We start from the raw sequence: 13,264 nt of genomic DNA on the forward strand, positions 1-13,264 counted from the left end.
CCTCCCTGCTACTGCGGCCACCCTCCATGGCTCCTCGGCCATCTACAGCACTGCGGCAGCTTCCCTGTACCGCAACTACCCTCCACAGTGCCTTTGTCATCCACGGAGCTGCAATAGCTATCCTGTTACCTCGGCCGCTCTGCTAAAGCGGCTTCCAGAAGTCTGACTCCTGTTTTACCGGCAGTCCATAGCTACAAGGATTACAAAATCTGTTTACCACCCGCAATCAATTCCAAACTCTATTGAATCCTACAAACTCGTACAAACTCCTGCTTCCTTTATCATATCTACGAGGATTCCTATTCCATCACCAATCATCCAGGATTGTTTGCGGTTGCTGCACTACCAATCCATCTCTTGTGGGTTTTTTGCTCCTCGAGGGTTTCCCGAGGGTGCTGCAGCTGGGGTGCACAGAGCCCAGTTACTGGCCTCTGAACACTTAGAGGGAGACACCCATATTCCACCAGAACAAGGTCAGCACAAAGCAAAACCGACCATTTCGGGTACAAACTTGTTAATTAAGAAATGTAAGACCTTCCTATCTAACCAAACAATGAGGGTCTTCTCCAATATTGCCATGCCCCTCGCACTAGTCACATTCAGGGTTCCACAAGGTCCCTGTGTCTCCTCAACCCTATACAATATATTTACAAAGTCACTGTTTGACTTACTGGACGAGCAAGGCGTCTCCTATAATAATTATGCAGACGACACCCATATTCTCCTACCCATTACAGGCATTTAAAACACTGACACTACTGCTTTAAGCAAGATTTACCAAATAATCCAACTCTGGATTACGTACCATGGACTATGCCGTAATGACAAAAAAACAGAGCTTCACCTGGTAGGAAATCAAACAAATCTCAATAAACAAGACTACAACTACAAATACTTTGGCTAGATGGGAATCCCATCCCTGTATTCAAGGAAGTGAAAACACTGGGATTCTACCGAGTCTCCTCACTCTCACTAAAAAGACAGGTAAATGCCATTGCATCCGCAGCCGCATACATGACTAAACTCATCAATGCATGTAGACCTTTTCTGACCTCTGAGAGCTGCATCACATTAGCTAGTGTAATGATTCTTTCCAGAATTGACTACTGCAATGCCCTCTTTGCTGGCTCCACCACCTGTAACAAACAAAACAATGCTTTAAGTGCAGCCCTGAATATATTCTTTTTAAAACACATCTCTTCAGCCAGACGAGACACCCACTGGCTCCCGTGAACGCGATTGTATCACATTCAAAAATCTTTCACTGACACACACATGTCTTTCTCTCACCACCCCTTCTTACCTCTCTAGAAAATTTCCCAACATCAATCCAAAATACCCACCCAGGCTGCTTACACAAACCTCCTCACTGTCCCCAGATTCTAGCAGAATTATAGCAGACAGCCATAGATTACCTGTCCTGGCAGCGAACATTGGAACATGCTCCTGCTCACCCTAAGATCGTAACCTTCACTCTGGACCATCTGCAAAAACCTCAAAACGTGACTCTTTACTCAAAACTCCTAAACACCACTAGACCTCTTTCCTCCCCCGGCAAACCACTGTTTGTTCGTATAAGTGTCAGCACCACAGGTCTGGACGGCTCCTTTCTGTAACCAGCTACCAACCTGAGGGGCTATGTATTCCTCTGCCTACTGTCTTTTCTATGTAAATAGTGCAGGGATGCCTCCGGGCTTGGAGCGTGCTACAAATGTTAAATAAATAAATCATAAAGGTAAAAGAGGCACAGTTAAGAGATACCTCCTTTGCCTTTTGTGGTAACGTGAGCCGAGGGAAGGATATGCTCTTAAGAGAGGTGTGAATGTGATCCACTAGTGACCCAAGCAACACACAAATACAGTCCAAAATAAAGGAAATGTCCAATCAAGGTTCTATAAAAAAGATGTATACTTTAATCAAACACACTATCTGCAATAGAACTTTCTAGAAAACACATAATTAAACCCTCCCCTGTGAAATGCCAGAGAAGATAAACAGACAGGAGAATGTAGCATTCCGAGTATGAATACAGGATTGATAGGCAAATTATTAGCCACAAAAAGAATTTTGTCTTTGGGTGAAAAAAGGTGCACAAGTGACCTAACCAGTCTCTGTGGCCCAAATGACATGCCAAAAGCAGCAGCTATTGGTCGGCAGTACCTCGTTTTGGCTCTTTGGCAGGTCTCCAGTGTCGAGCCCGGCTTTGAGCAGTGATGCAAGCAGATCGAGCTCAGTCCGGGCACGGTGGATCATGTGGGCACAAGCAGCAAGCGGACATCGAGCAGGTTCAAATGTGGTAGCTCAGTGCAGCTCAGAGGCAGATTTCAGTGATGCAGGTCTGGCTGCTCGCCAGAATCTACACGATGTTGGCACTAGTCGTGTTGGGCTGTAACAACCAGGAAGGGTAGATGAGTGATGCTCCATCAGTCCAAATCAATGGGCCATGGTTGTCGAAAAGGTGATCCTGTTGTTCCGATGTACGGTTCAGTGAAGAGACAGATGGAGGGGCGAGACATGGTGTAACCCTTGGTCTGTGTCAGCAAGGGACTTTCTAGTGGTTCAAGTGGGGTCCCGTGGCGAGTGGTTGATTTGAACCCAGCAGCTGACGGGCTCAGCAAGGGCACGATGTAGCATGGAGCGGGCTATATGTGCAAGTAATCGTTCGAAAGCTCAAAGGATTGACAGATAGAAGCTCCGGCAGGATCCCTCTGCATCGATGGCAACAAATTTGCTTTGATGGCTGTCTGACCAGTTCCGAGGTGGCAGAATGGGGAGCCCTAAAAGATTTGGTGTTCCAGGTGCAGTGAGACCCACTTCAGGGTCTTGAGGGTTCGCTCTCAGAGTCCTTGGAGATTCTATTGCAGGATGGCAGGTCCTGGTCCACAGCAAATGTCACCCCCTATGTGCCATGGGAGTGGGTGGGCGAAGAGCTCTCCTCTGCCTTGGACTGTCCCTTCTTCACCTCGGTGGTTGAGGGCTTTGTAAATTACAAACCTCCCAAAAGATTTCCAGTGAATCCTTCTCAGGTGATGTTCCAGAGTGAATCGAAGAAGTGGTGGGAGACCCCTTCTTTTAAAGGTAAAAGTACACAGGTGATTGGACTAAACCTTGCCTGCCTTCGTGGGCCAATCCCTGTTCTTGAAAGAAGTGGACTTTGCCCTTCTGATATCATACCTAAGGTGCTTTTCTCTAGAGCAAGCGGAGGAGACAGGAAGGAGAGAGAGAGGCATAGAAAAAAATGGTAGAAGTCTTCTTCCATGGTACAGAGCTCTCCTTACTACTCTAATCCTCCCCCCTTCCTTTCTCACTATGATCAAAGGACTTTAAAACACAGCACCCTGCTGTGAGGCTATTCCCTTTGAATGGGTGAGCTTCTCTGATGCCTGGGCCCAGGGCAGCTCCTTCGTGGGTGGTTGTCTCTGGCAGAGGGTGTGACCTACCCTCCCAAAGATCAAAGAAGAGGCATGGTGGCCATTCAGGTTCCTGTCATGTGTCAATCTCAGACCATTTGGCCAAAATACATCATCACCTTCCACAGCAGAGTTGTCTCACTGGAGCTGGCTCATTAGTGTAATCAATTGGATGTGGCTGCCATGATCATAGGTAGTGCCATGCACCATGCCTAAACTTAGGCATAGCTTTATTTTAGAGTTCATCCTGCCACCATCATGGGCTATTTATGATCATCATAGTTTTAGTACAGGGGGGTGTAACCCAAATTCAGCTCCTGCACTGCATCGACTTGGTTGTCATGTGAGCTGTGATCTCTGGACCTGCACTGTGACACTGGTAGAGCAGGCACTGCAAATCAGGATACAGATGCAGAAGGACACAGAAACACTGATTTTTGCATGGAACTGATGAAAGAAGAATCTGATTAGATTACCCTTTCCGAGATGGAATGACACACATCATTTTATTAAATTAATAAAAAATGTAGGGCTTTTACACCCTTGCCAAATGGCTATCCTTTCACACTAGATACCATAATAATAACTAGAAACACTGCATTACTTACTTAATTTATTAGTCCACATGTTTCCTTCTCTTTATACAATCAGAAAGTGTAGAATTCACACGTTAATCACCATTTGTACCACAGGGAGTGACATGGCAGCTTCTCATTGGCTGTACTCTAGGGTTTATTTCCTGATAGAGATCAGAGTTTCAGCCCTGCCACAGCCTCCCATGGGCCTAACTGTCTCTGTGGCTGCTACCACTGTGGATGCCATCTTTGATTCCCTGCCACTCTGCTCCATTTTCCTCATCATGCTGGACCCACACAAACTCCTTTTGCCCACTTCCCTTTCTGCCTGGACATTCCACACTTATCTGTACGCAGGTCATCAGCTCCAGTTTTGTACCAGCAAAACCACTGCAGCTCTGCCGTTCTTCCAACTGTTAGCACCGTCGGGCCTGCTGTGGCAAACGCAGCCTGTCTCATGGGTACTAAAAGCTTTGTGGCCCTCCCCCGTGGGCTACACCAGGGTGTAATTGTCCTGAGCCCCTGCCAACTCATTCACTTCACTCAGCCACTAAGTTGGACTTTTGAGCCACTTTGACCAGGTGTAGTCCACAGAAGAGTCCTATAAAGCTTACATTGAAGTCTGCATTCCATGCTTCTCGTTTGTTCTTCTCGCTGCCTCCAGCCCTTTATCTAATGGGCAAGCTTGGAAAGGAGGCTCTAACTGCTCAAAAAAGGCTGCATTGCAAGCTTCCCTTTCCTTTAAGGGGTGTGGGCACTGGGCAAGGAGACATGGACAAGCACTGTCATAGGAAGCACCAGATGAGCTCCCACCCAGACAAGCTCTAATAGCGTTAGAGCCCTTACCATAAGGCTCTATCTTGTGCCAGGTGACCCTACCCCTCAGTATTATAGGACCTTTTCTTAGTCTTGAGACCAGTAACTTGGGTTGTGATCAGTTGCTACATAATAGAGCCCTCTAGTGCCCACTTTAAGCTTCCTTAGAAGTCATGTGTTGTGTGATATAGAAGTCTGTGATAAGTGAAGAAATGTTACTTGACACACAGGTCATTCATTGTGTCTTCTTTCTGAGGTTAAGCAGGACATGGCAAAGAAAAGACAAGATAATCCAAACCAAAAAATATCACTGAACTGCTGCCGTTGTGGGGTCCAAAGAACTTTAAACGTACCTGAAAAAGAGACCTACTGTTGCAACGTGCCTTTCCATTGGTTTCAGTTATTCGTTTTGTTTTTATAATGAACCACATGTGTAGAGGAGAGTGCTGCGCGCAGAAAGGTCATCATATATTTCCTTAACCTATATGCTCTTAACATGACGCTGACATTATAATATGACCATTTCCGATTTTGATCGGGAACAAGGAGGTTGAAACGCGGGACCTGTAGCTTCTGTGGTGTCTTCATTCGTGGCTTAAACGATTGGTTTGGTTTGTGTGGTGTCGATAATGTTAGGGGTGCCCTGCGCCTATCTGGTGCTTGAATGACTAGAAGTGGTTTCTGTAGTATTTGAAATAGCTGAGTGGGTTGTGTAGTGTTTACAGATTCCTGATAGGTGGGTGTGTGTTTAGTGGGCTGAGGCAGGCGTGTGTCTTTAATGGCCTGGTTTTGGACTGTGCAGTATAAACAGCGGGATGTCGAAGGCGTGTTGTTTAACATTGGATAGGTATATCTGGCGTATAAAGAAAGGTCTTTGAGCTGAGCTGGGTGGCATCGCGAGAACTGGAGGCGGGCCGTGGGGTGTTTAAATGGCTGAACTTGGACTGTTTGGTGGATATTCGAAGGTATTAATTTGCTCCAGACAGACTGTGTTTCGTTTAAAGGCTAATATGCTGCTACCTATATCCAGTTCATGTTACTATTCATTTATTTTCTTTTTCACCGTACAGAAGTCAATTTAATAAATACAAAACCAGTTAAATGAAATGCCCCCTCCCCACCGAAGGCTCTGCTAGTTCAGTATCTGCTGCTCTACAAATGGGAAGAAATGGGAATAGGAATGATGAATTGGCATCACTTGGGTCATGTAAGTGATATGGTAGATAGAAAGTGCTGCATGGAGTAAATAACATATTTCCCCCATGATGTACTTTCTATGCACCTCATACTTTAAATATCCCATGTGACCCTAACTCATATGGCAGAATTTGAAAAACAGGAGGCAGTTAACTGTCCATATTATTTTACCGTTACCACAATACTCAAAATAGGACCCTTAATGTTCCTTTGTATTATGTATTTATTTGCAAACCATATTTCATGAAATTAATTGACATGTGTCTAGCAACTTTGAGAAATGGAATTATATGTTAGCCTTTTTGTTTAAATGTGCCATGAGAAACAATTTTGAAGAAACATGGAGATGGCGCCACATTAACAGAGACCACGTGTTGATGAAGAAAAGGCCAGACTCACAAGCCCAGTTCCAACGTTAGACCACATACCGCTGGTATTGTCCTATCATCTTCTACTTACCACTATCCCAAATTTGTGAGGGTGAGTTTCTATGCTGGGCACTGGCAATGTTGCTTTCATTTTTATATTTGTAAAAAAAAAGCAGTTGCCTTCCACTGATTTAAATATGCGAGTACTTGCATCTCTTCGCTTCGCGTCTATTTTTTGAGGCAATGGAGCTCATTACTTGTTGGCTGGTCTGGAAATAAGTTGGCGTTAACAATGTATACTGGCACCTTTCCGGTCCGGCCAACTCAAAGTCTGTCGGTAAGGGCTCTGATCTACCGGCAGGCCTGACCTGTGGTAGATCAGGCCCCTACCAGCAGATAAATGCCTAAATCACCGGCACCGTTACTAACCGTGCCAGTGATTTGGGCAACCCCATCCCATGGGGTCCTATAGGACTCCATGGAATGGGGAGTTACCGGCATCTCCACCGCCCATAATATCCTAGTAACACTGGGATATTGGGTGGCAGAGACAGTACAATAGTTCCCTAGTAGGCCGCTGGAATTACCGGCGGGATACCAGGGAACTCAAAATGAGCCCCAATGCCTTTTCTGGCCAATGACATGAGAATGCTTGCTTTCTACTCCCAGCATAACACACTCTCCATATGTTGAGTATTGCAAATGCCCTCTGAGGAGTAGAAGTAGGCTCGCTTTGCATTTATGCTTTTAGACAATTGTAATCCTGAAGAGTGATGGCTTTAAGGTTTTGAATTAATCAAAAAAATACTGTCTTGCTCTAGGCAACATTCCAGGCCATCATTTCACAGCCTTCCATGGACTTGTAGAAGAAGAACGGCCATATGGAAATCAGGGTTGGTCCGATTAGTCCAACCTGTACTGCTAGGAATCAACCCTTCTGCACGAGACCACAAGCAACCTTAAAACAAGCTGCACTTCACTGGACTAACAAGCCCCAAACATGTCTAGGATTGCTTGTATTGCCATGCCAGGAGGACATGGCTTTGGAGGTCGGCTGGACGGCTCCTGTTTGGTAGCAATGCCAGACTGATTTGCATGTGTCCGGTCCCTTCTGTAATGCCGCACACAGGTTAGAAAGGGTGGTGTGGAAGGTTGCACAGAACATTGTGAGCAGTTAAGGTTGATTTTAAAGCTTCCACGCGTGACATGTTTAGGATATTGCTTTGGAACATTCATGTAGATTCTGGACAGTGTTCTCTTTTCTCTCAGATGATCAAAGCATTCCAAAGAGACACTAATGAGTGCAACATCCGTGAGGCTACTGTTTTTCGCAAAAATTCCATACTCTAGATTTAAATTAGTCATATCGATACTTACTAAATGAGCCAGAAAGCATCCGGGTGCACAATGTATTGAAACCGAAGGGTGAGTGGCTCTGGTTCTCAAGGAATGTCATTGGGCATGTTTCCACTGAAAGTCACCACAAGCATGTTTTCAAGACTTTAAAAAAGGAGCCTAAAGTTTGTATAGTTCATGCTCTACATGGGTCAGTGAGAAAGCAGTTGACAAACATTGTTCGGTAAAAACAAAATGCAACAGGTTTGTAGTGTTGAGAAAAAACATCCTAGATAATGAAAATTCATCTGGGACTATTCCATCCACTCATTCTATTTCCCATCAGTGGCATTAAAATTGGGCATAAGTCAAATGCAAATTGGTCTTGACTGGGCTTCCAGAACGGGGTAGAGCAGCTAAAACTGCAGGTACTTGCCAATCCCACCTCCACTGAAATACAGGAAACCCCACATATGTTTTATACTTCGACCCCATTAGTGAGGTGTAATTTCAGTTTCACAGCACATCTTGTCAATCAGCACTTGTGGTCACTAGTAACCCACCTAAGGAGACTCACTGGGGTAACCAACATACATTTGATGGACATGCTTGAACCAATACCTCTAATCATTGCTGAATCACCAATTAGATGCCACTATGATACTACTTAATTTTAGGACAATTATTTATGATATCAAATTTGGAAGGGTAAATTTGGATTATCTTCTTTAGTGAACATGACATACTATCTTATCTTGCATCTGTCTGAAAAATTGCTTCAGTAATGAACACAACTACTTTGCATGAAACAAATATACATTACCCAATACAGATACTAGTATGGCCAAAGGTCATAGACATCGAAGTAATCTATGAGGGTTTAGAAAAAAAAAGACCACTAAGCTACAAAATAAAGGAACACTAAGCAATAAGTATCTGAATAGATTATGGGGGAACAGGAGTTAGAGAAAAAAGAAAATGAAAATCCTTAAAGTTTTTAGATCTAGGAATAGTGCAGTACCCATTCATGGCGTTACCACAGCCTGAACATCAAGTGTTTAGATCCACTACCCGGTCACATATAGTTGTGCCCTTGAATCCAGATCACATCAATATACCTCAGTCACATGCCATTATATACTTTTTTACATTTTATCTGGCTCAGTTCTCTTCAATATGGACTGTGTTTGCTTGCACAAATATTGTGTCGCCACCTTATCCAGCCTTCCTGGACTAGAAGTTATGCACTTTAGAAGTGAAAATACTAGCTCACTATAGAATATAGAAGGTTCCTGAAAAGGGTGAAGAGTTATCTGACAAAATAATTGTAGGTACTTACTTTTTCGTGGCAATGGAGTTCCGGCTAAATAACGGTAAGTAACATTGATAGCACCCGAGAAGTTAGACAACTCTTTGAAAGTGTGAATATAGCGTTCTGAATTCAGTGGGTGAGTTGATGTTTCTCTGAGCCGCTTTTCGCCCTCCTGTACAAATACAAAAATGAAATGGCCGTGTAACTATAGGAACATCACGTGTATAATAAACACAATATCCTGGTTTATTATATACATCTTTGCCGTTTTTAAGGTGTCATATAGCCAAATGAGGTCACAAAAGAGTCTTACCATACAAATGTAGGGAAAAAGATGTTTTATTAAACACAAAGCACTCTCCCTCAGGCAGAATTCAAGCGAAGAAAGATATCAGGACAGCCCTTGCTCAAAAGCTGCACAAGTTCAAAGTTCTGCTTCTTAGGTTTCGATGAATATGTACTATCTCACTGGCATGCAGTCTCTGTGGTTCTTTCTCCCAAAGGTCCTGTTGCTTGTCCCGTCTCTGAATCCTCCTGTAGGTTCTGTAGACATCAGTGTATTTCAGCCACAAACCATCGAAACAGTAATGTTTGCAAAGCCCAGTTTCTACTGAGGAGCTCAAGAGGGCCTCAAGATCGCTCTTTCATAGGGTCCTGACCTCTCTCCTCTGTACATTTGCTCTACTTCTGTTCTGGCATTTGCTCTCGCAGCCACACCATATGCTTGTTACTTCTCCCCGTGGGTTCATCCCCTTCTTTTCAGGGTCTCCCCCTACTGCTTGCTTTGCACAATGCTTGCCCTCCTGTTCCTTCCAGCTCCATTCAGTAGCACAGTAGTACTGGATTCCTCCAGCTGCCAGCATCCTCCTGCTTTTTCTCTCCGACCGCCTCCTAATAGTCTCCTCCTGCCACTATCTGATGTTTACCTTCTGCCACCTCCTGTTATTCTCCTCCTGCACGTCCTGTTTCTCTCCTGAGCCTTCTGATATTCTTCCTCTTCCTCTTGTTTCTAGACTCCTCTGCTCCTTAGTCTCTACCTCCAGCCTCCTTCTCCCACTTCTCTTCTGAATCCTCAACTTGTTCCAAATTCTGCTCATGAATTCCACAAATACTCACACTACACTCTGGGTTTTCTCCTATATACTATTGAATGGGGTAATCTGGTGGACACTTGCAGAGTTGTGCATGCAGGAAAGAGGGATCTGGGTAGCAGACCATCTCAATACATCACTTCTTCAGAAACCAATTTCTGGAGTAGATTGAAACAGTGGAAACACTCCACTGAGGAAAATACACAGATATCTGGAGGCGGTCCACTGCATTATTGTCTTTGGACCAGTGAGGTGTTTGGACATCAATGGGTGTCCTGTTCGTGAATTTCCTTCAAGAATTCCTCATCGCAACTTGGGCTTTACCACCGGCTAATAGCGCCAGTTCACGAGTTCGGCAGTAATGTTAATCCCCATTGAGCCCATTCGGGAATGCCCCATTCCCCAATGGGCTCAATGGGGAATTTGCGCACTCTTACCGCCGGCGGATTTCCTGCCGGCGGTAATAGTGCAAATTTTCAGCGGTTCCCCCCAGCTCAGAGCTGGGGCGAAATCTGCCGAAGTCCTGATTTGGCAGACCCTTAAATCTGGCGGTAATAGCGCGACCGCCGGATTTAAGGGTTACCGCCAAAGTCGTGATGAGGCCCTAAATGTTTTAAAATGTGCTTCTTGGTATTCAGTTTCATAGGGAAAACCTCTGGATAATTGGTTGCGTAATCTAATAGAACCAACCTAGAATGATTCCCAGCCTTGGATAGACTGAGGGGACCCACCATACCCATTCCAATCCTAACTTGATGGAATATTTAAGATAGTCAGGGGTTGTAAGGGTGCCTTACCGATGTCATTCGTGGAGGTCTTATGACATACTGAACTTTTCCAACAGTATTTCTGAATTTGCAGATGGATCCCTGGCCAAAAGAACAAACACAGGACATGTTCCTAGGTCTTAGTCTCCTCATGTTGTCCTGCTGAAAGATTCGGGTGGGCCAGAATGACAAATGTTTTTGGGAAAGGCAGGGTGCTACCAACTGATATCTAGTCTGCCCATTTACCCTTATATTTCTATTTATTTGTATTTGTATTTATTATTCTTATATAGCGCTTTACTCCAAAGTGCTTTATAGTTAACAACATAAATACATAGAACGATTAATTTAAATAATTAATTAATTATTCATTAATCTATACAGGTGCCCCATTCTCTCTACAAAAAAGGCTAAAGCATTCGTCTACCCACTATTGCCAGATTACTAGTATTGAAAGCAGTTCACATTGAGGAATCATTTCTTTACCCAATTTCTCTAGGTTACACACGTGATCCCAACCCTACATGCAAGCTAAACTGACCTCTACCCACCTGTGGGCTGCTGGGCAATGTAGTCCGCCGCAGCTGCAGCAATTGAATGGAGCAACAAGGACTTAGTGAATCATTTGAACACCCTTTCTCTCTAGGCGGGGAAAGGCTCCACTGGTGCACTCTTCAATCACCATTTCGGCCCACATCAGGACTTGGCTGGGTCAACCTGTATGTTTTTCACTCCCCTCATAATTCCTACAACTCACCATAAAAGTTAACAAAAACCATTAATCTAAGAGTATTAAAAACATTTCTCATTGTCAAAATTATTTTAGACATAAATGTTTTAGCCACAGCCCTAGCTCTTAATGCTTCACTCACATGTGCCAAACACGGCATGTGTGTAGCATAGCGATTGTTCTCCTTCACCATGTGCATACCAGATTCCTAGTCCTGGCTTTTTTATGCACGCCCACTACATGCTTCAACATCTCTAAAATCCTGCTCTAGCACACGTCAGTCTGTTTGCCCCATATCGAGCATCTAACCAATCAAGAGTCATGCATCGTTTTTACCTCTTATTCATAGTTAGGGTACCTTTGACATCCAGGGAATGCCTGCAAGCATAACACGGATACAATGTTAACCACTTTAAAGAAAACATGCCAATGCCAAATGAATAACTCATTTGAAGGTAAGAACATCCAGCCCATCTTGCGAAGTCAACAGAGGAAAAGGGAGCAATCTCTTTTTTTAAACTCTCTAAGCGCCCTAACATTTGTTGGTGCATCCTGAATGTACTGAATGTATTCAGGGTTTCCAGAGACTTGGAACACTAGTTGATGAATTGATTTGGGTGATACTAATCCCTTCAGCCTCATTTGAAAGATATGACTCTTGTGATGAATCTTGTCAATTTGTCCCTTCTCCCCAGCGGGGAGCCATCCCTTGTGAGCCTAGGAATGTGAGACCACTCAATAAGACCCTCCCTAGGGGTCTGAGCAAGTGGGCCCTCACTGGGGGTAACTCCCCTCTTGGGCACAAAACTCTCAGTCAATGAGGACCTCCATGAAAGGACTTCATTGTCTGCATACATGGTACTGGAAAGCACTGAGTGTTCTCACGTTTCTACTACAAGTACCAGCAATACTTCTTTCTCCCTATTGACTTCAGGTAATGCTGACTGTTATCTGAGGGCCACCGTATATGAAGAAGGATACACCTTTTCTGTTTCGGGAGAATAGCTCAGGGGCAACATGCTCACCTTGGAAGCAAGACGACACGGAGCAACACAGGTTTGATACCCTGGTCCACGCTTAGAAAAGCACTTTATAAATAACCTATCATATCATATTGTATCATATCATGATGACGTGCATGCACAGAATAAGACCTGTGAATGGAGAGAGACTGGCGTAGCAGTGCATGACTCCTATACAGGGAGGAGACACCATGGTACACTGAGGTAAGCCTCTGACAAAACGTCCTGGATCGGCAGAGCTACACATAGCCGAGGAGCCAACAGTGGCGTATCAGGAGTGAGACCCACTAGATGGAAGCTACGAAGTGGGTAGGCAGAGCAGGCAGGAGGTTCAGAGAAGGAAAGGAGCATAGACGGGAAGCAACCCATCCTTTCTGGTGGTGCAACCACTAAAACCCAGTGGTCTGCCTGTCGCCCAGCAACAAACACTGAAAACTCCGAGCTCCACACTGCATGTGCCAGCCCAGGTGGGGCAAACACGAACAGGGAGGCGGGCACTCCTGCTGTGAGGACACCAAAAAAGGCAACACACTCGGGGGTCAGAAACTGTCAAAACCATTTCCAGTACGAGACACTGGGAAACAGAACCGAGAACAAGACCCAGGTAACCTTGAATGAGAGTGTTGCTAATATCGCTTGTC

General features: G+C 44.6%; 1 protein-coding gene across 3 annotated transcripts in view; it reads right to left on the reverse strand.

Moving 5' to 3' along the window:
* The window catches only part of MGAT4C (MGAT4 family member C), a 1,956,087-nt gene that overhangs the window by 8,651 nt on the left and 1,934,172 nt on the right, over positions 1–13,264 (reverse strand). For all 3 annotated transcript variants that reach the window (XM_069629325.1, XM_069629326.1, XM_069629327.1), the window contains one exon: positions 9,041–9,185. In XM_069629325.1, coding sequence (XP_069485426.1) covers positions 9,041–9,185 — 145 coding nt within the window. The remainder of the gene's footprint in view (positions 1–9,040; positions 9,186–13,264) is intronic.

The sequence above is a fragment of the Ambystoma mexicanum genome, chromosome 12, assembly GCF_040938575.1.
Source record: "Ambystoma mexicanum isolate Mex_15411 chromosome 12, UKY_AmexF1_1, whole genome shotgun sequence".
NCBI classification, from domain to species: Eukaryota; Metazoa; Chordata; class Amphibia; order Caudata; family Ambystomatidae; genus Ambystoma; species Ambystoma mexicanum.